The sequence below is a fragment of the Drosophila ananassae genome, chromosome 3L (assembly GCF_017639315.1).
Source record: "Drosophila ananassae strain 14024-0371.13 chromosome 3L, ASM1763931v2, whole genome shotgun sequence".
NCBI lineage: Eukaryota > Metazoa > Arthropoda > Insecta > Diptera > Drosophilidae > Drosophila > Drosophila ananassae.
In genome coordinates, this window is record NC_057929.1 from 18,509,466 (window position 1) to 18,530,830 (window position 21,365).

At 45.9% G+C, this 21,365-nt stretch overlaps 2 protein-coding genes across 4 annotated transcripts in view; both read left to right on the plus strand.

Moving 5' to 3' along the window:
* LOC6496625 (rap guanine nucleotide exchange factor 4) overlaps positions 1 to 21,365 on the plus strand; it is a 42,293-nt gene that overhangs the window by 18,197 nt on the left and 2,731 nt on the right. Inside the window, exons 1-11 of one of the 3 annotated variants that reach the window (XM_014908410.3) lie at positions 9,070 to 9,444; positions 11,559 to 11,705; positions 15,777 to 15,828; positions 17,106 to 17,203; positions 17,441 to 17,527; positions 17,587 to 17,728; positions 17,797 to 17,989; positions 18,732 to 18,877; positions 19,121 to 19,265; positions 20,216 to 20,392; positions 20,521 to 20,682. In XM_014908410.3, coding sequence (XP_014763896.1) covers positions 9,385 to 9,444; positions 11,559 to 11,705; positions 15,777 to 15,828; positions 17,106 to 17,203; positions 17,441 to 17,527; positions 17,587 to 17,728; positions 17,797 to 17,989; positions 18,732 to 18,877; positions 19,121 to 19,265; positions 20,216 to 20,392; positions 20,521 to 20,682 — 1,409 coding nt within the window. In that variant the 5' untranslated portion in view covers positions 9,070 to 9,384. Of the gene's footprint in view, positions 1 to 9,069; positions 9,445 to 11,558; positions 11,706 to 15,195; positions 15,638 to 15,776; positions 15,829 to 17,105; positions 17,204 to 17,440; positions 17,528 to 17,586; positions 17,729 to 17,796; positions 17,990 to 18,731; positions 18,878 to 19,120; positions 19,266 to 20,215; positions 20,393 to 20,520; positions 20,683 to 21,365 lie in introns of those variants that run through there. The other 2 variants (XM_014908411.3, XM_001961250.4) reach the window with 2 other exon arrangements.
* LOC6496624 (cytochrome P450 6a2) lies at positions 3,650 to 11,705 on the plus strand. The gene is made up of 3 exons (XM_001961249.4): positions 3,650 to 4,816; positions 4,877 to 9,036; positions 11,559 to 11,705. The coding sequence occupies exons 1-2, from the start codon at positions 3,715 to 3,717 to the stop codon at positions 5,293 to 5,295; spliced, it is 1,521 nt and encodes a 506-aa protein (XP_001961285.3). The 5' UTR covers positions 3,650 to 3,714; the 3' UTR covers positions 5,296 to 9,036; positions 11,559 to 11,705.

The following is a 21,365-nucleotide window of genomic DNA, read 5'->3' on the forward strand; positions in this document are numbered from 1 at the left end:
AATAAAAATCTGGTGGGGTTCTGATTCGCGTGCCGAATTGAGTTAAACCATATTCCGTTCGACTTTCGAGGCCAGCCCTTGAGGACTTGGCCCGGCATGCGTTTTGGCCAATTTACATTTTGTTTGGCAACTCGGCAAGGAGCCAAGTGACAACTTCAAAAGGTTTCTCATTCAAGACCTTAAGGGGAACATGATTTGGCATTTCATGGCCAACAAAGTATGGACTATTTGTGGCTGCTTGTCGGTAGTTGAATGGAATTTACTTCCTATTGAACAAGCTTATAATTAATATTTATAATTGATTTTCGATTTCCGATGCATTCGCTTTAATCCATTTTAAATTGCATCGTAAGAACGCATACTTTACTCCGTGGACCGTGAAGTGGAGTTGCATGTGTGTCGGGGATGTATCGATTTTTCTCCAGCCATCAGCCTTCAGCATTCAGCCTCCATCCTCCAGCCACCATCCAAATTCCAATCTCCATCCTCCGGGCCATGTGCCCCGTTCTTAATGCCCCATGCCGCATCATGTTTATGCGCCGTGTGTCCAATAAAATTTGTGTTTACGCCCGGGGCGGCCATACACGAGTCCGTATCCGTATAGGAATACTTTTAGGAATAGGAGTACGCCCACGCCTAGACCAGCGGCATAATGAATAAGTATTATGCTGATGTTTTCTAGCCCATTTCCCGCTGTGCCAGCCGCCCCTTCCACAGCCCTTCCTTTTTATTGTCGGCTTTAATATTTCATTACAAATGGCTTTGTCATTTATTTGCCCAAAGCTCTGGCCCGGCCCGGTTGCTCGGCTTCTGTATTCCGAGCACAATGGCAATTTTGGTTTAAAGTGCGTAAAAGCCACGTGGTGCCGCCAGAGCGGAGTGGAAGGGGAAACATATTTCCGACGTTTCTGAGCGGGCTTTTTATCACCTCCCGTAAAAAATAAAACTCACTTGGCAGGCTGCAACATAAATCAACAATTTTGCAACTTGGTCACTGGGCTGTCTGGCCGGGCATTTCTCTTTTGACACATTGACCCAGCACTTGTCACTGAATGCATCTCGCCTGAGAGCTTTTTATGGCTTCGGAGTGGAAGCCAAGATGCGGAGCCCAGGCAGCCCGACAGCCCGACAGCCCGTCAGATGGGAAACTCCAGAGACAAAGCCCTTGACGCACAATCAGCCCGGAATCGATATAAAACAGCAGCAGCAGCAGATGCCACACATGCCAGACAATCACGGCTTCGAATCTGTCAAACCAGAAATTCAATCAGGGCTCCTCCTTGTCACTGATTGTGATTGCAATGGATTTGTCAGCCGGCGAGCTGAGGAGCCCGCCCAAGGAATTGTCATCCTGTGACAATGCTGAATCCTGCCGGCTAATTATTCGCGCTCCCTCGGGCGGCCTTAATTGTTGCGTTGTCTGTCGGGCGAATCTCTTTTCTTGAACCCACCTACACGCCCCCTCGGCTTAAAGGTTATTATAATTTTATCATCGAAGCTATGATGACTGCAGAGGAAGGTCGGGCTCTGTCTGGGACGGAAGCCAAGGGGAAGTCGTTGATGCTCTGGCTTGGGGTGCTCCGATTTCATTGAGGCCTTAAATGAGCTGTAAAGGAGATATATTAAGGGTTCCGATAAAAATCATTTAAGTTCTTAGTCAATGGGCTATAAATACCTAAGGAGAATAGCCTCCAACAGGGCTTCATGAGCCGATATACACATCAAGACTATCGTTATTGGATATAATTAATGTCATAGTCGAAAGCCCAACATATTTGATACTATCGAGCATCCGTAGCTTGTATCACTTTTTCAAAATAGTGTATTTAAGCTACGACTAAGCCCCACATTTATTTAGTCGCTTTGTATTGATGTAAACGATTTTGCTTGCTCCGAGTTTGCCTTCAGCTGAGTCACCCCTTCCGCTCCAGCCTCCGATTTCGGGTGGACCAGACCCGTTTTCCGATTTAGCTTCTTATTGCGATTTACATAATGTATCTTCAGACGCGCACACGTCGGGCGACATCATTTTGTCGCCTCACAGGAAATGCACAAGCCCGGCTCTGCCACACGATTTGTTTAGATTGCCCGACATCCAGACACAAATAAAACTAATTTATTCGAGGCACACGCACATCCATCCAGCGACATGAACAAAATATTCCCAAGGGGCGGTGTTTCCTCCGTTCGCAGGGCATTTGCATTTGAAAGAGACGTCTTCGTCGGGTCCCGGGACCCGAGACCCGAGACCCGGCACCTCGCCAGCCCTTACCCTGGCAGGGCAAACAATTAGCCAACTGTTTACATGCAATTCTCCAGATTCAGCAGCATCTGTAATTAGCCAAGCTGTCTCCTCCGAGACGGCAACACCAGCAGCAGCAGCATCAGCAACAACATTAACAGCTTTGGGCCTCATCCGAGCCATGTCAGATGTCGGCTTAGAGAACCCTCGAGCGGATTCTTGAAGAATCTTTTGTGAGTGCGCGGCTTCTCCTGGGCCGCTTTTTTGCTCTTTAGCCGCATTTAGATTTGCATTTTTATTCAGCGCATAGCGCATAAGTGCAGCGAGTGGGGGCAATCTAGTTTTTGTGGCCATCCGTCTCCCCGGTGCATTCCGTGCTTCTTTCTGGGCACTTCATTATGCCGAGAACACCTCGTTCCACGCCACGCATTGTTCGCCGGCTGCATTCCCAGCGACACTTAATGCTTGATACGAGGGCCTGGAGAACAATGTGACGCATGTGGGACGAGGTCGCCCGGGCGACGTCTCAAGGTCAGATTGGGAGGACTTCGAATTTGAGAAGCGGATAAAATCCAATCCGTTGCTCAGATGCAGCAGGGGGTCTGGTGCAAAACCGATGACATCCAGTCTTCCGCCCCTACACATATGCAGGTCTAAGCCAGGAGGCAGGGCACTAAAAGACAATGACAGCTAAGGACACTCCACGACAAGGACTCTTGCCAGCTCTCCAGGACAAGGCAATGCCAATAATTCTTGCAACTTGCGATAAGTGATGCGCAAGGTCAACAGTGCTTTCTGGCGGGCATTCGCTCCGTCAATTGGAGCGAAGAAATCCGCTATAATCGTGTTAGCCTCCCACCCTGGAGGGGCTCGAGCTGGGAAGGGGACTAAGCCAGGCAAATGCACATCCTAATCGGCTTACTGTATATCCGCCGAAGAGGCGACTTTCCCGCCGGTTAACCAAGAGCGTAATCAGGCTGTCGACTAAAGAGGTTGTGTTAACGTGGCGCTGATTCCCCAGACGGCGGGGTCTATAAGCCCCACCCTCCACTATCTCTGAGGCAGATAGCTCGAATAAGTCCAAGATATGTAAATCATTATCATAGCGCCATTAACTAACTGACAGTTTGTTTAATAACAAAAACCTGTTATCGGTTTGTTTATATTTTGATCAGGAGCGGTGGAGCTGAAAGCGGCAAGAGAGCTGGGGAGGCTCTTGCTGGAGGTGCTCTTAGAACGCGTGCTCCGTGTTTACAAGTTGTGCTAGGCTTCCGAGAGCTAGTGCCTCCTTATCGCCAGCTACTTAGTAATCATGAGAGTTGCTAAAGAATCGACCAGTCATGCTGATCACTCCAAACACCCGCCAAGCACTGGTCTCTCCGGTTCGCCGTTCCCATAAAAAGCCTGAAAAGCGCTGGTCACAAAGTAGTCGCTGTTGGAGCGCGACGAGGTCTAATCGAAAAAGCGTAAAGATGTTTGTTCTAATCTACTTGGTGATCGCGATCGTTTCGCTCCTAGCGTATGTCTTGCACCGCAATTTCACCTACTGGACGCGCCGCGGAGTGCCCCACGATGCCCCCCATCTGATCTACGGAAACATGGTCGGCTTCCGGAAGGACCGCGTGATGCACAACATTTTCATCGACTACTACAATAAGTACCGGAAGACTGGAAACCCATTCGTGGGCTTCTACTTCCTGCACAAGCCGGCGGCCTTCATCGTGGACCCAAAGCTGGCCAAGAACATTCTCATCAAGGACTTCTCAAACTTCACAGACAGAGGCCAGTTCCACAACGAGCGGGACGACCCGCTCACCCAGCACCTGTTCAACCTGGACGGCAAGAAGTGGAAGGACATGCGCCAGAGGCTCTCGCCGACCTTCACCTCCGGCAAGATGAAGTTCATGTTCCCCACCGTGATCAAGGTGTCCGAGGAGTTCGTGAAGGTGATGACCAGCCAGGTGCCCGCCTCGCAGGGCGGGGCTGTGCTGGAAATCAAGGACCTGATGGCCAGGTTCACCACCGACGTGATCGGCAACTGCGCCTTCGGCATCGAGTGCAGCACCCTGAGCAACCCCGTCTCCGACTTCCGCACAATGGGCCAGAAGGTGTTCACCGAGCTGAGGCACGGCCGTCTGCTGACCATGTTCCAGTTCAGCTTCCCGAAGCTGGCCAGGCGGCTGCGGATGCGGATGATGCCCGAGGACGTGCACCAGTTCTTCATGCGGCTGGTCAATGACACGATTGCCCTGAGGGAGAAGGAGAACTTCAAGCGCAGCGACTTCATGAACCTGCTTATCGAGCTGAAGCAGAAGGGCAAGGTCACCCTGGAGAACGGCGATGTCATCGAGGGCATGAACATCGGTGAGCTGGCCGCCCAGGTGTTTGTCTTCTACGTGGCCGGCTTCGAGACCTCCTCCTCGACCATGAGCTACTGCTTGTACGAGCTCGCCCAGAACCAGGACATCCAGGACAGGCTGCGGAGCGAGGTCCAGTCGGTGCTCGAGCAGCACGAGGGAAAGCTGACCTACGAAGCCATCAAGGACATGCGCTACTTGGACCAGGTCATCTCAGGTTTGTGCCCAGGCTTCCCAAAGTGGACTTGCAACTAACCCACAGCTTCCCCTCGAACAGAAACTCTGAGGCTGTACACCCTCGTGCCCCACCTCGAGCGAAAGGCGCTCGACGACTACACGGTGCCCGGACACCCCAACCTGGTGATTCAGAGTGGCACCCAGATCTTGATTCCGGCCTGCGCCTACCACCGCGACGAGGACCTCTACCCGGACCCGATGACCTTCGATCCGGAGAGGTTCTCGGCGGAAAAAGTGGCCGCCCGTGACTCCGTGGAGTGGCTGCCCTTCGGCGATGGGCCCCGCAACTGCATTGGAATGCGCTTTGGCCAGATGCAAGTCCGCATCGGCCTGGCCCAGCTGATCAACAAGTTCCGGTTCTCCCTCTGCGACGAGACCGAGATACCCCTCAAGTACACGCCCATGTCCATTGTGCTGGGCACCATTGGTGGCATCCACTTGAGAGTGGAACGCGTCTGAACACCGATAGTTCTGCCCTACGTTACCATGATATTGTTAAGCCATCTTGTGAATGCCATATTCGTAAATATAATCTAGGAATGTTAATTAGTTGGCTGAAAGAGTTTCCTCTCGAGTTGTTAAGGTGCAATGGCACTTTCGCGGTTACATCTTCAGTGTTACCTGCCCAGTCATCGGCTCTTCAAAGTCAACGACTCTTCCCCGAGCACATAGCACCGAGCACCGAGCGGCGAGCAGCGAGGCAAATTAATTAATATCCCCAGACGCCCGGATGATTTGCGTACCACACGCCGCACTCGTTAGGGTTGCTCAACCGTAACAATGGAAACCCCAAATTAAAATATGGCGGTGGAGCATGCAACTCGAGTTGGCTAATTGTGTTTGGCTAAACAGTGTGTGTGTTTGGCAACAAAATAATGACAAAAGCGTGTTTGACAGTCTTCGAAGTCCGACATGGTATTATGACTTAATGCATGACTTTAAAATACTTTATTGTAACTTATTCCAATACTTGTGGCTGCTACTCCAAGGTATAGGTTGAGAGTTGTATAAGCTATTTGCCTTAAGTCTTAAGACTTACTTCCAAGTACCGGGTATCACACAGTCGACCAAAGCCATTCCATCTTATTTTGTGTGCTTTTAGCATCCAGACTGATTGAAAGATTGAAGTCTTGCATCTGGAATGCTTCTGCGAAACTATTTTATCTGCTTACCTCCTGGCGAAATTCTTGGCTTTCTGCATCCTTTGAGAGTCGAACGAAATTGCCTGACAATTGCAGGCGGGAGGACTCTGCTGATGGCACGTCAAGGATTTCCGGAATTCGAGCAACCAATCCTGCCACTCATATGCATTTTCCTTTAGCCTTTTTCTGAAATAGAAACTCTTTCTGCATTTAAAGATTACACTGTGCAGGCGTCTGCCCGACAGTTTGGACTTTAATCCGAAATCACATGCGCTTTTTAATTATGCGCGTAGGAAAATGTTTGTTTAATGCCCCCGGCCCATGCAACGCGTGGAAAGTGAGGCAAGTGCAGCTGGGGCGGGCCTGGAAATGCCGCGGCTTAATTTGAGAGCGACTCTAACGGTTGTGCGAATATGACTTCACGTAATTATATGCAATTTTATTAAAATAACGCCGCTCTGAGCTCTCACGCTGCAGCTTTAATGGCCTTGAAGTTGCTCCCTTTTTTCTATATTTTAATTTCAATTTTAATCACATTTCCGCTGACCCTTGGCAGGTTGCTAGTAATTACTGACCGCAAAAGAATGCAGTTATGCCTATTAATAGATTATAACCCAATTAGCATAATTAATTAGACAAACAATCGGGCTGCCTGCTCGTGAATTGCGATTTGTTTGTGCACCTTAGCGCGCCGAAAACAAATAGTTTATGGATTAATGGGGAATGTGCTGGCCGCTTTTTGCTTTCTGCGAGCAGTCATTGACTTGGGCCGCCATGGGAGGGCGAAACACATTTAATTACCGGACTGGCAAGCGCGCAACAAAAGCGAAAAAGTGTCAAGGTTATTCAACCCGAACAATGGAGTATTTTGGCTATTTAAAGCTCCGGCCCAACCAACTTCTCCGGAATCTGGTGCTAAACTTTCAAATCCCCGCCCGGACGGCAGCTCATCTGAAATTCCATTAGCACCGGGCGCCATCAAAACAAGTGACTCGCACGGCCAGCGCCCAAAGCTAAGTCCACATCCTTGTTTGCCCAACGGAATTGGCCAGGGCCCCCCCCCCCCCCGCCTGCAATGCGATACTAGCTGCCACATATCCCCAACAGCTGCAACGAATTGTTGTTGCAACTGCAACCACTACAACACTTGCAACGGACGGAAGCGTGCTCATATGTGCGTTAAAAGTTTTCCAAGCGCGGCGGCGAACAAAAAGTCGACATTCCGACCATTTGGCCAACAAGCATGATGCACGTGGGTTCGGTTTCACTATCGCTATCACAATGCCCCTTTGGACATGGACACTATCATGGACACGGACGCTAAAGCTGAAGCTGAAGCGGACGTGGCCATGAGCTGGTCTTGGCCGCGGATTAATTGCATGCGTCAGACATGACAGAGAACAAAAACTGTCAGGGCCCCAAAAATTTTATACAAGAGCTTTTTACCTGCATTTCAAGTTTCAAATGCTATTATTCGCCTCCCAGAGGAGTGTTCTCATAAGGGGATTTGAAAATGGTCCTTCTAGCTGGGAGCAAGTACTTCGCAAATTTTTAATGCTTTAAGAGCTTTATGTTGAAAAAAGTTGGCAAGTTACATACATGTTTGGTTCTTGCAAAAAAATGTTTAATCTAATAGGAACTTTCAAGTCATCTTTCCTTTAAACTTCATGTTTAATGAAACGTTTAAACTTTAAATTCATTTTATTTAAGCTTTCTATTCCTTACATTTCGTAAAGTTCGAGTACCACTTACAATTTTAGCTTAATTAAAATTCCAAAACTTTTAATACAAATGCTGATAATGTATACTTGAATTAAATAGAGAGTTTTAGTTTAAAAAAATTTATAAAATAACATATAAAATAATATATAAAAATTATTATATAAAATGACTATTTTCTTATTTTCTAAGCAAAAAATAAATATTAATACATAATTATAAATATCATAACAATAATCATTGGTTAGTGATCCCTGGCTAAAATAAATTGGTAGCACAAACATCTATGTTATGATTTAAGTCTTTTTATTACTTAAATTCTTTAAAAATTATATTTATTGCATTGTTTGCAATCATAAACAGGCAACAGATAGGTGATGGGAAGAACTTTAAAGATAAAACATTTCCGAAAAAAAAATATGTAAAATATAAATATGTATGTGGCAGGACACCATGCAAAAACACACTTTATTTTTTACAAAAAAATTTAAAAAAAAATGACATTTTTTCAATGTGGAACATTATGTGCGTTAAAATGTTAAATTTTAAATTTTAAAGTTTAACAAACAAAGTACCTTTTTCTTTTTATTATTTCCAGTTTTTGCATTATTCACAGAGTTTTCATTTTTTCTTTCAATATTTAAAAATATGTTAAAATAAATACTGTGGTTCTTTTGAAACTGCGATGTGCTACATTTTGTTTAAGGCTGAAAGGCCTTTCCTCTGGCTTTTATTCTGCCTTAAAAAGATGAATAGAATATGCAAGCATTACACAGTATTCAATTAAATAATGTTTATCCAAGTAAATTCTTAAAATGAAATTTTTCACCTTTTCTCTTACTGTTTCCTTACTCTATGGGCTATCACCTAGACTAGAATTCTCTTAAAATGTACCTACAATCTACATATATGTGTTATACACATAGATATTTCTAAAGTTACCTGTGTATGCGTTCGGTTAAGAACTTGATGTTTTTGGTAGCAACTAGAGAGGATAAGAAAGCGCCTAACATGATGACAAAAAAAAATATTTATTATCAGATGGAAAATACCATGTCCCCCGATTTCAACAAACAGCTCGATTGGGTTGTCATCCGCAAAATGCAAACTCTTGGCACCTCCCTGACTGGCAGATACTAAAGCCGCCGTTCACACTCCAGCAGCTTTCAACAGAGAGTTGCACAAAGCCCGGAGTGTGGGCTGCGGAACATGCAACCGGCTCTGCTGAGTTTTTGTGGCAGCAGCCTCAGCTTGGGTTTCAGTTCGACTCGCGACTCGGCGGCGAACGGCGGCTCCAGTCCACAAGTATCTGACGGATGCAAGTGACCCAATCAAAGTGGTACGCGCCGAGAACCGAAAAGAATTCCTAATTGAAGTCGGGGAAGACGCGCCGCCAAGTCGCTTATCAATGGCAGCTGGGGAGCAAGTGTTTGGCCAAATTGTTCGCTTTTAACTTGGTTAACGCGGTCTCTGCGACCTCACGTCCCCGGCCCGCAATCAGACACTGGTGTCGCAAAAAACATCGCCACGACTTGCACGCATTTGGGGCACTGTTTCTGAGCCTTTTCAAATGCCGCCTGGCAATCTGACAGCCCGACTATGCAAAATCGCTGCCAAAATCGGCAAAAAACCAACCCATTCAAGTGCGGCAAGAAGTGAGTGAGTGAGTGGAGAGACAAAGAGGAAAATGCTATTTCGTCGCAGTTGTACGTACAACGTGGAGCAATCAACGCGACATTATGCAAAGGTAAAGCATTGCACTGCCCCTCCCCGCTTTTACGTAAAAGATCCGGTGGCAAGCCGAATGTACGTGACGGTTATGAATCCGAAAGCCATCCGGGGGAGCAAGTTGGCCATAAAATAGTGTGACAATGTACGGCTAGGCCCGAATGGCTTCCAGGCATTCGCTTTCACTGCCGCCTCTCGGAGACCATCCGGAGAACAATCAGAGCCGGATCAAAGGGATGAATGCCCAATTTACGATACAATTTATTCATAACTTTATGACATAACTTTGGCCTTTGGGTCTACTTTGGGCTGGAATAATGATTATAACTTAAAGAGAAATCGGATATAGATCGGTCATCTAATATCTGCGTTTGTAATTAAGTTTATAATAGACTATTCTAATCTAAAGCCACTAAGCCTCTAGGTTTCAGACAAACTTTGTCATGTCCCCCACAAAGACTTGTCTCATTCAAATCCGATGGAGACTCTTCCCCCACTTCTTCACACTTCCTACTGCCTACTCGAGTTTAAAGCCCCAGTCCGCCCCTGCAGGTTTGTTTGGCCAACTGGCAGACTCCCACGACCGGCCAGGGCCCCAAATATTATTCTTTCGGCAAATTCAATTCAATTCTGGGCCGCTTAAGGAAATTACAAAAGGGAAGTGCTCGTGGACAAATCTGAGCCCTCCGGCCGAGTTCGCTTCCTCGCCATTTCTGGGTCTGTGGGTCAACTGTTAATGCTGCAATAAATTAGAAAGCAATCAAATTTAATGTGGCCGGGGCCGAGGGGGGCGACTCTTTTGACGCTTGTCAAGAAACAACAGTCGCAATAAATCAGCGAGGAAAGCGAATCAAGCTTCCGAGGGCCCAGCCACCGGAGGTGCCCCAAAACTGTTGCTGCCCAAAGTCGTAAGCAATCGTAATTACAAAGCGCGAATTAATTAAAGTATATTTTATGGTCTTTGTGAAGTGTAATAACTGTGAAAGCACACACATGCCCAACTACGAGTGCGAGTGCGAGTACGAGTACGAGAAAGCCGTCACGGCTAATACGAGTTTAACAATTTCTGCGGTCGCCGGCATTTCTCGTTAAGCCAATTACACGGCAGGGCTCGCTTCTTGTGGCTCGCTGGAATGAGGCTGGGAGCCCCCTAGGGCCAAGAACCCAGAACTCTGGGTGGGAAAACAAACACCAAACAACAAACAATAAACAGCGAACAACAAACAAGAGGCGGCAGCAGATGAGACGCCTGGCGGACTCTGCAATTGAAAATGTCATTGCGATGTTGCAGTTGGGACACTTTGGCCCTGGGCTTTGCTTATTGCATTCGGGGACAGTGGAGCTTCATTTCCGACTTTCCCGTCCAATATACTTTAAAAGGGGGCATCTTACTTTCTTAAAAAGGGGTTTCCAAGAAGTTTGTAAACAATTTTTTCAAAAATTCCAGTAGTGTTGCAGCATTAGTTACTTTGAGTAGATGTTTTCCGTTTCCTTCTAGAAGGTTAGAAGGTTAGTTTCTAATAAAGTCATTTATGGTATAATGTGAAAAAACATCTCAAGTTAAGGGTATATAGAGTTCGATTCTATTTAAAAAAAAGGGTTTCCTTGGTGTTCTCTTTTCTTTTGGGTCGCACTCATGTTTCCCGGTCCGTGGTTTGGTGGGCAACGCGCTGCATCTTCCGCCTGAAACAAATTGCAGCGATTTGCGTCAACTGTGGCAACTGCCACCACGCCTAAAGATGCCACAAATGAGGAAGTTGCACAAACGAATCAGCTCTAAGCTTAGTCAGGTTTCCCAAACTCAGCAAAGCGTAATTTACTAATTAAATTTGTTTACTCAAGACTCTCCGAGGTGAGGTCGAAACTAACAGCTCAGTTTGAGGAATCGAATTGATAATCTTTTCAAGTTTTCAAAACTTTTTGGTTAAATTTTATATATGTATGTGTATTTCGCCAAATCGTATAGATCTCAGAAGAAAGTTTCACTTAATTTTGCGGACAAACGGCTCGGAAATGGAAATATTTTTTTGAAACTGAAACCTTAATTTATACATCTGATGCTTATAATCATGATGCATAATCTTGGCAACTAAATAATTAATTAATTTAATATTATTTCTATTCTATTTGCAGAGCTCAGTTACCTTGTGCAACCTGGGAGTGGGTGCCACATTCGGAGAGTCCGTACTTCACGACTTGCCGCGCGACAGCACCGTGGTGACGAAGACGACCTGCGAGCTGCTGCGAGTGGAGCAGCAGGACTTTCGACTCATATGGGAGGTAAGTGCTCTGGCGATGACTCAAGATATTTCGCCTCAGATCGATCACACTCCAAGGACTCTGGTTAAAGGAGGGGAGTATCTCCGCCCCCTGACCACTCGAATGACGGAAATGATATGCAGAAATGTGGGGAGCTCGCGGAATGCTCGCATCATTGTCAAAAATATTTAATTAAAATTTCAATTAACCTTTAATGATGCTAGCCAGGATATACGAGGATAGCCTCCTGCCCGCCTGGCGGCTTTTCGCTAATGAAGTTCCAGGAATGAGCCCGAGCACATGCCTTTTCGGCCCAGAGGAGCCCTTTGTGTTAAGTGCTTTGGCTTTGCCGGGGACTGGGGAATTAGGCCAGGATCCTAGCAGGGCCTAAGTAGTCGGCCCTTTGTCTATGTTTACGGCCGGAAAGCGGCATTAGAGTGTAACGACGGGCTTATGGCAGTGCAACATTTATGTGCGGGTTGCATGTTTTCAGCCAGTTCCGAGCGCATGGGCTGGGTGGGGGATAAGTAATTGGATCCTCCAGCAGATACTTCGATTAGATTATGCAGCTGCGTACAATATGATTAATTTTGATTGAAAATAGCCCGGCAGGAGCCCCGGGCGGGAAAGTATTTGCTTGGCGTGCCGCAAGGCAGGTCCTTGGAAACAGAAAACCCCAACTTGGCTTACATATGCCACACAGTAAATATTTGAGCCCCGCACACAATCGGCTGAGAGTGCACTCGGGGAATAGTAGTCCCGGAATTAAATCATCCCCAATCAGTCAGGCATTCCAATTCGTTTAGAGGTTCAGCCCGCACTTTATTTCTGTCAGTGGGAAGCGACTGCGAATGCAAACGAGGAATTTATGTGTTAAATTCTGAGAACCCACTAACAATGCCATTCAGGGGCAGAGTCGTCCCTGCGGCAGCCACAAAAGGTATAAGCCCCGGGCCCCAGCCCCGAAAAACCCACACACGCACAACCCGAGCGGGGCAGGAATGAATGTATGGATGGAATGGATGTGTGTTTACCTTGTCGGCTGGGAGCGGGGGAGGTTGACAAGCCAAGCCACAAATTGGGGCATATACTATTTTGCAACATTATGCCAACATTGGCTAACCCGAAAGGCAGTGCCAGGAAGGCCGGGGGAGCTGGGAACTGAACGATAACAAAGTAGCTGCGACAGCGGGGCACCACATGTCACGTATACGCACTGTGCAACAATGGAGGGAAAGTGGAAGCTGCCACTGGTCTGGAGCTGGAGCAGTGCTCCGGTGGCTGCAATGCCATAAAAATGCGGACTGGGGAATATTGTCAGCAGTGGCACTGCGTAAATGCGATAAAATCGGGGAAGGAAAATTGAAAAAGGAGTAAAAGAAGATACTCCTTGCTGGAGTTCAGGAGTTCAGGGAACCTGTCGTCCTTGCCAGTGTTTGATTTGTGCGAAAATATTTACTCTGTCGGAGCAAATTGAAAATGTCAGAGAAAGCATTTTGGCCCATGGGAGGAAGGGCGTTCGGGGCTAATTGCCGGTTTCATTTCCCCGAAATTGGATGCGGCACAGAAGTGAGTTGCAAACTAGCCTGCAACTGGTAACTGGCAGCCACTTATGTTGCAATTGAATCGCTGCCAATTACCCAACAAGAATTTTAAATTGCGAGTGGATTGGGCGAAAGTGCAGTTCATTCCGGAGGACTACTCACTTTGTTGGGATTGCTCATGGCCCATAGTCCTGCCTGGAATGCCTCGGATGCCTCTCAATGCGATTTGATGGCCAAACATTTGCATTTAATTTTTGGCCGCTGATGCAACCGACCCGTCGCTAAACATGTGGTATAAGCAATAAATTCTCCAGCCAGCTCTGCGGAGAGCTCTGCGGCATGCACAGTTGCATGTTCATGGTCGTGGCTGTATTTATTTATGCACAAACGCAAGTTGCACATGTGAACCCACGAGGGGCCCCATACGGGTTGATGCCACCAATAGGTACTCTGCGTAGATGGGGCATGCCAGGCTCCTCAGCCTAGGCTCCCTCTACTCATCACAGTGCATCATCAACTGTGCATGGATAAACTTCAATTTCATTGAACACACTTCTTAAAACATGGGATTTACTTCTCAATTTCTTGCGAGCACCTCGACTCGGTTCCTCTTTTTGATTGAAACGATTTCCTTTTGGTTGTGTTGGCAAGAAATGGAAGAACTTAATACTTTCCAGCAGACAAATTCACTTTGATTTATATTTCTTTTTTCTAGGAAACTTGTTTTCTTCCACGCGTTTAAATAAATATAATAACGAATAGCTCTATTCTCCCTCACTTTGTGATAAAAGTGCTTCAGCTCCCAGGTGTCAGACTATCTCCATAAAGGGCAGACCTTGAAACTGAAGAGATTTAAATTAATTCCCGGAAAAAGTGTTGGTCTTATTCGCATTCCGCCTTGATCAAAGCGAGGGACCTCTGAGGGACTCGCATCATTAAACATTGAAAACCGATGCAAACTGGCTTGGCATGGGAACAAACATCACGGTTCAATTACTGTGACTCGCCTCCAAGGCGAAGGTCTCTCGGAGCTCCCCCTCCATCTACCCCGTCAGCTGGCTCCACCCACGCCCTCGCCTTCGCCCTCGCCCAGTGGGTGGTTCTGGATTCGACCCGCTGTGCGTTTGATAAGCAAAGTGAGTTTAATTAGCCTCGAAGACGACGCCAACTCGACGATTGTCGCTTATCAGCAGTCAGAGTTTCGAGAGTTGTCAGGCTCTTTGGGTGGCACTTAACCCATCTTTGGCAATTTACTTTCAAAAATCTTACTCAAGGACCTAAATAACGTATGAGGTATCTGAAAAAAGCTATAAATACTTCTTAAGTTTATTTTCTTAGGAAACATCATTAGACATCATTAGTATTTTAAACATTTTTCATAAAAATATTCAATAAAAAAACTTTTGAAGAGGAATCTTAGAGTGACGAAGGCACATTAAATGCCAAGTATGTGCTGGTGGCGAAAACAATCTCACTTGTATAAGCGTTAATCGTTTCCACAATTAAATAATTGATTTTTGATTTTTGTTATTTTTTATTAATCTGACATATTTGTTGTTTGACACATACTTATGCTCAAGTAACTAGTTTTAATTTTAAAACTTTATACCCAAGATACGCAAACTAAATAGTTATTTTCAAACTATTTAGTTTCACAGAGTAAGATTTAAACCTGTCTTTATATAAATCCAATAGAAAAATACCATGACGAGGTCACCTTCCAGTGACGAACAAACATGCATTGCGGGCTCCAATTTCAGTAACGAAAAATTCCCCAGAATTGTATTATTTTTAACTTCAAGTAGAAGCTTTAGTTATAGCTGCTTCCTATCTGGTCTTTTCTTATCCAAGTACCAAGATTTCATATTCCCTTAACCTAGTCCTGAAAAAAACTTGTGCCATCAAGGGGTTAACTGTTTGGCTATGAACTACAAACAGAATCGAGGGCTTCGACAACCCTCGAGGCTGATAAGCAGTGGCAAAAAGCAAGAGGCGACAGAGGCATTCGGGCATTTGTCAACGCCAAACTGTTTTTATCAGTTTGCGAAGAAACGCCTGACAGTAATTACGGCAGAAGACTCCAGCAACGTGTCGCGAACTCGGGTCGGGCGAGAGTAACCCATGTCCGCTAGCCGGCAGCGCTGGTCCGCCCAGTTTGTGGCCAGCGACGACGTCACGCCCCACGTCCTCCTGCTCCGGTACCGTCGCCGCAGCACCGACCGTGGCAGGTTGGCACCGAGACTAGGAGAGGGCGAGGGCCTGGAGCAGAGGCAGCGACAGGAAGCCACTGGGATGGGAGCCGCAGTGGCCACAGCCGGAGCCGGAGCCACTTCCGCCGCCGTCAAGCTGCGACGCCAGCTGGAGCGGGGGCGAGTGCGTCCGCAGTCGACGGCCTTTGAAATGAGCAACGTAATTGGAATCCGCCATCCATTGCACCATTGCACTTATCACACGCACACGAGGCGCACAACCAAAACACCACAAAACAAAGCCAAACCAGACCCAGACTCTGAACCTCACTAATGGCCATTAACGCTTTTAATTGCAGAAAAACAAGGAGTTGATGAATGACATTTTCACCAATTGCAAGCTAAAGAACGGTAAGTGTCCACCCGGAGGTAGCCGCGTTTTAATTATGCAGTTGGATGAACTAAATATCACAATACTATTTAACTATAGAACACCATAGCATTTAAACAATGGCTATATCGTGTTCGACTATGTGTCTTAAATGTTTGTTCTGCCTTAAAGTGACTCAACATGTAAAAAAGTTGCACAAAAATAAGTAAACATGGAATTTTTTTGCATCAGACCTCAAATTTATGCAATTTTAATATACATGATATACATGGCCAGTAGTGCAGGCCAAACAAATAAGTACAAGGGGTCTTTCAAGACTAATTCAACTTTTTGTGAAATATTTATGTATATACTAACGTTTTTACTTTTTAACTAAAATATAAGCTTTTATGCATAACTTAAATTGACATTTATTTACTGCTTTGGAAGACTCTAAGTTTATATTCAATAATCTTCACCATAGTTTTATCTGATTTTATGATTTCAAACTGAAGAAAAAGTATTTCTGCAATCCATATCTATGTGTTTATCACATGTCACGGAGTCAATATGTATATTCTTCATTCATATTCATCAATCGGTATTTTTTCTATAATCCACATATATGTCAACAATAGATTTTATTTATAATTTATTTATTCATTTATTTATTCAATATATTTATTAAATAAATACCTCTGAATGACATGACTTTTCGCAGATACATTTGTTTAATTTAAATGTTTTTTTCAAATGTGTTTTTTCTAAAAAAATCCATAAATAGGGGAAGAGTTTTTGCATTTGTTTATAAAAATCAACAGATTAAGTGTTTAAACTTGAACATGTTAAATAGGATTAAATAGACTTGTTAAATAATAAGTTTTCAAACCATAAAAAGGGTCAGAAAATTTAAGACTTTGAAGTTCTCTTATTGTATACCTGGAAGAAATTAATAAATTTCTATAAAATATTCTTGATTAAATTAAGAAAACCGCAACAGTAACCGAAACTTACTGCTGTAGGACGATTTTTAAACGAGAGCCTGGAAAGGCATTTGTTATAAATCAATACCGAATTCAATATGAATAGTTCCACAAGCGTCGCACAAGCTCACACACATAAGCCACAATATCCTTTGTACATACATTCCCGGGCACTGAAGCACACATTCCTTGCACCATCAATCACAAATGGTATTTAAGCAATTAAATATCGGAATATGCTGCCAAAGACGCCCATTGATTGAATATGAAATGCAATCGCTCGGAATAATATTAATTAAAAAACAACTGCTCCGGGCGTCCGGGTGTCCTTCCAGGTTTTGGTCCTGGCGTGCAAACAGCTGCCGCAGCCACATCCCCCACCAAACGCCCCCTCAGTCCGGACCACCCCAACCCGGCACTGCCCATCACAGAGGTGAGCTGCTCCCAAAAACTCACCATGAAACTCACATAAATATTATAAATGTTATGTCCTGACATTAACGACGACAAATGAGTTAATTTGCTGCTCCAGGAGCCGTCAAGGGAATTACAAAATATTTATGTGTTATTCATGAGTGCGTCCCGGCAGAGGACTTTGTTCTCCGGCTTCTGGATTTGACGCTTGGGCAAGTTTTTAAATCGCGATTCTAACATCTACGTCCCCTTCCAGACGCCGAGTCCTGCTATGAGCCGCATGGGCTGGGCCCTTCGCACCCTACTCGTCGCCGACAACTCCAGCTGTCTGAAGGATCGCAAGGTGAGTGCGAGCCGAATCCAGGTCCTTTACGATGCTAATTACTCGCTGCCCTGCCACAGGTCTCCGGAAAGCTAATACGGAAGTGCGCCCCCGGCACCGAGCTCGTCGACTGGCTGGTCAACCTCTCGCCCATCGTTCACACCCGCGCCCAGGCGGCGGGCATGTGGCAGGCCCTCGTCGAGGAGGGAGTACTCTCACACGGTAAGCTGACTGCTCCTCGTTACTTCCACACACTTGCCCCAAATGCAATTTCTCATGCGATTCCTCAGTCAACAAGGAGCAGCCGTTCAAGGACAAGTGCTTTCTGTACCGCTTCCGTATAGACGAGGAGGGCGGAGCAGCAGCTGTAGGCGCCCCCCAGGCGGAGGACATCGGAGCAGCCAACGAGCACATCCGCGAGGCACTGAGCGCTCTCTTCCAGCGCGGTCCGGATGCCACGCTGCGCATGATATTGCGAAAACCGTAAGTACTATCCAAAATCTGGAGGATTTTGGTCAAAATAGAGCTGGGGATCTGGCATTAAATAACATAGCATTGAATAAGTTACTGAAATTTTCCGCCTTTAAAGTGCTATTAAAGCTTCCAGGTCTGGCATACGGGCATTACTTTAATTTCCGGTAGTTTTTCCGTCATTATTTATGTTTTCGAAAAGATTGCCTACAATATAGAGTTTATAGGCCTCATGCAATAGTGTCATTCTTAAGGACTTCGTTAAAAATGTACAACTTGGTACAAATTCAAAAAGAAATCTTTAGAATTAGGTAAATTTAAAATATAAATACTCTTCTAAAGGTTCCCCTTTTTAAGAGTCTATATAATGAATTATTTTTGCCCTTATTATGACGTTTTTGAAGGACAGGATTTGAAGAACTGGTAGTCGAGTTTTATATCCTTATTGTTTTTATTTCGATGATAAAATAAAAAATCTCTTAAATAGACTTAAAATAGGTAATTTAAAAAAGTATTCAAAAGCTTTATTTCCAATAATTGGCACTTATCATTTACATAGTAATTATTTATAGTTTAATTAGTTTAATTATTTAAGGCTTTGGAGCCATTATGATGAAAGAAGCTTAAAAATTCAACGAATTTTATGTATGATGACTGTATATATACATAAAAAATTTTACTAACGAATGGACAAAGAACTATAAAGAATAAATAATGAGTTAATATTGATATTTTTCATATAATTCCCACGTAGGTCACACGAACGAACTTCTGAGGAGCTGGAACTGGTCTTCGAAGAGCTGGTCCACATCGCCGCCCTCTCGCACCTCTCGACCAGTATCAAGAGGGAGTTGTCCTCGATATTTGTGTTCGAGGCTCACGCCCAGGCGGGCACAATATGTAAGTATCCTGCCACAGGCTCCTCGGATTGGGATATGAAGATTTCGGGCGGCGAAGAAAAGTTTGTGTTCGGAAAACTTTTTAATTAAGCCCGAACTAATTATGTCTCAATAAACGGGGCTGCCAGCGAAGATTACCCGGGCCAGTGGATGCTGGAGCTATAAGTACTAATAAAGACTTTTATCTCCTTCCACGCTTAACCCATTACGTCTATTAAAAATCCTAAAAAAAAACGACCGGCAGTATTCAATCAAGGGGACGAAGGTCGTTCCTGGTACATCTTACTCAAGGGATCAGTGGACGTTGTGATACACGGCAAGGGAACGGTGGCCACCCTCAAGACCGGCGACGATTTCGGCAAATTGGCCCTGATAAACGACGCCCCCAGGTAAGTGCTAATTGGGCAAGGGTTTCCACTCCAAAGTCCGTCGGAAAGTTAAATACTTGGCGATTATTGATAAACTCCTAGAAGCTAGAAGTCTGGGCCAGCTTACAGGGCCTGAGCTGAGTCCTTTTCCTTCTATTATTGTTATTACTCGACAATACAATGGACTTGACAATGACCCCGGCCCACAATGGGCCAACAAGTGCGGCGGGCAACGGGAGGCCACTTGGGCAGACGACGAGATAACGGACAGCAGCCTCCCAGATAGCAAGGCATTGTGTGGCGTTTACAGCAAACAATTGAAAATTGAAACAAAATATTAGCCGACATGTCCAATTTGTAAGCCATTTCCCAAGCAGTTGTCTGAATGGAGGGCATCAAAGGCTTGTCGAAGAATGGACAGAGATTCCTTTGTCGAGCTCCGGAGAAGAGTCAGGTGCTTAATGCCTTGTCCGGGTGTCCGCCAGAACACCCGGTGTCTGTCAGAACAAATCGTACCAAGTGGACGGTTTATTAAATTTTAAAATATAGTTCCCGGACTTCTGGTTAATTAAAAACGTCGGAGAGCGTGTTTGCCTTTGACAAATATAATAAATCGGAAAGCCGTGAATGGCGCTCGCATCAGAGTCCTCCTGAATAATTCCGCATATCGATTGGGCTGCCTGGGCAAGTGCAGGTGCAGTTTCGACGGCTGCAGCCGAAATCCAATTTAAAATACTTTTAGCTTCTGTGGTGGAAGGCCGAGAGCGCTCCGGGCCAACCAGCCCAGCCACTTTCCATATTTATGGCTATTTATGCGGCAACACATATATTGCCGCTCTGGGCGATGCAATTTGTTAATAAACGGACTTTTATGGGCCTGCTGACCTTGAACTGCCAATTGAGAGCTATCGAGGACCAGGACGAGAACCAGGAGCAGGACTCGACTAATGATTTTCCCAATTTTCCGGCAGAGCGGCCACCATTGTGCTGAAGGAGAACAATTGCCACTTGCTGCGCGTGGACAAGGAGCACTTCAACCGGATCCTGCGTGATGTCGAGGCCAACACTCTGAGACTGCAGGAGCACGGCAAGGATGTTTTAGTGCTGGAGCGCGTGGCAAAGCAGCGAGGACAGCATTCGGCATTCAAGTGAGTCCCTCAATTTTTAACGGCCTGCGAATTAAATTAAAAGTCTGACTTCTGATTTGATGGCTTGGCCCTGTCTGGTGTTTTTATGGTCCTGCTGTTCCGTGACTGAGCTTATCCGTTGCTTCCAGATACACGGTCATGTCGGGCACCCCGGCCAAGATGCTGGAGCACCTGCTGGAGACGCGACTGGGCCAGTCGGTCGGCGGGATGGACCCCTTCCTGGACGACTTTCTGCTCACGCATATTGTCTTTATGCCCGTCGTCCAGCTGGTTGATGAACTGGCCAATTAATATCCTTTTCAAACACACAAGAAATGAGCGTATGAGTTCTGGTCTAAACCCTTTCGATTCCAGCCACGTCCCACAGCTTAGGTGCACTACCCTTTAAAGTCTTCGAGGCTTTCTAGATGTTCCGAGGTATTAGGTTTTAGGATTTAGGTTGCCAGGTTTCCAGGTTGCAGTTTCAAAATGCAAAAACGCCTCTTGACTCGTCCATCTCGCGCCCCAGTCACGTTTCTCCGGGCCGACTGCGGCAGCTCAAGTGACGCCAGCACGCAGGTCGCCACACATGACCCCGATCCTGCTGGGGGTTGGTTTTTGGGCCGTGTCGGGGGAGAGCATCAGGTCCGAGGACTCTAACAAGCAGCACTTCCGTGCGACTTAACTTCAGTGGAAACAAAAGCCACAATGATGACTTGGGCGAGTTTGGTCAGCATTTTGGAAAGACTCCTTGTTGAGGGGCTGGGGAACTGGGTGGCAGGGGCTCCGTCCAATGATTCCTGAAACTAATCTCACAATCTGCATCCAAGTACGTGACGTGTTTAATAAGCGGGTCACACCGAGCAACAGGGCAGGGCGCTGAGCGGCCCACAAATCAATAGTCGGCCTGCTCCAGAGCCCAATCCTGTTGGGAAGTGTAGGCAGAGTTTGGCCAGGCAGACCCCAAATCACACTACAAATCCGATTTGAAATC

Coding starts and splice junctions, on each gene's coding strand:
- LOC6496624 (XM_001961249.4), top strand. CDS start 3,715: ATGTTTGTTCTAATCTACTTGGTGATCGCGATCGTTTCGCTCCTAGCG. Junction 4,817..4,876: donor CTTGGACCAGGTCATCTCAG/GTTTGTGCCCAG, acceptor CCCCTCGAACAG/AAACTCTGAGGCTGTACACC.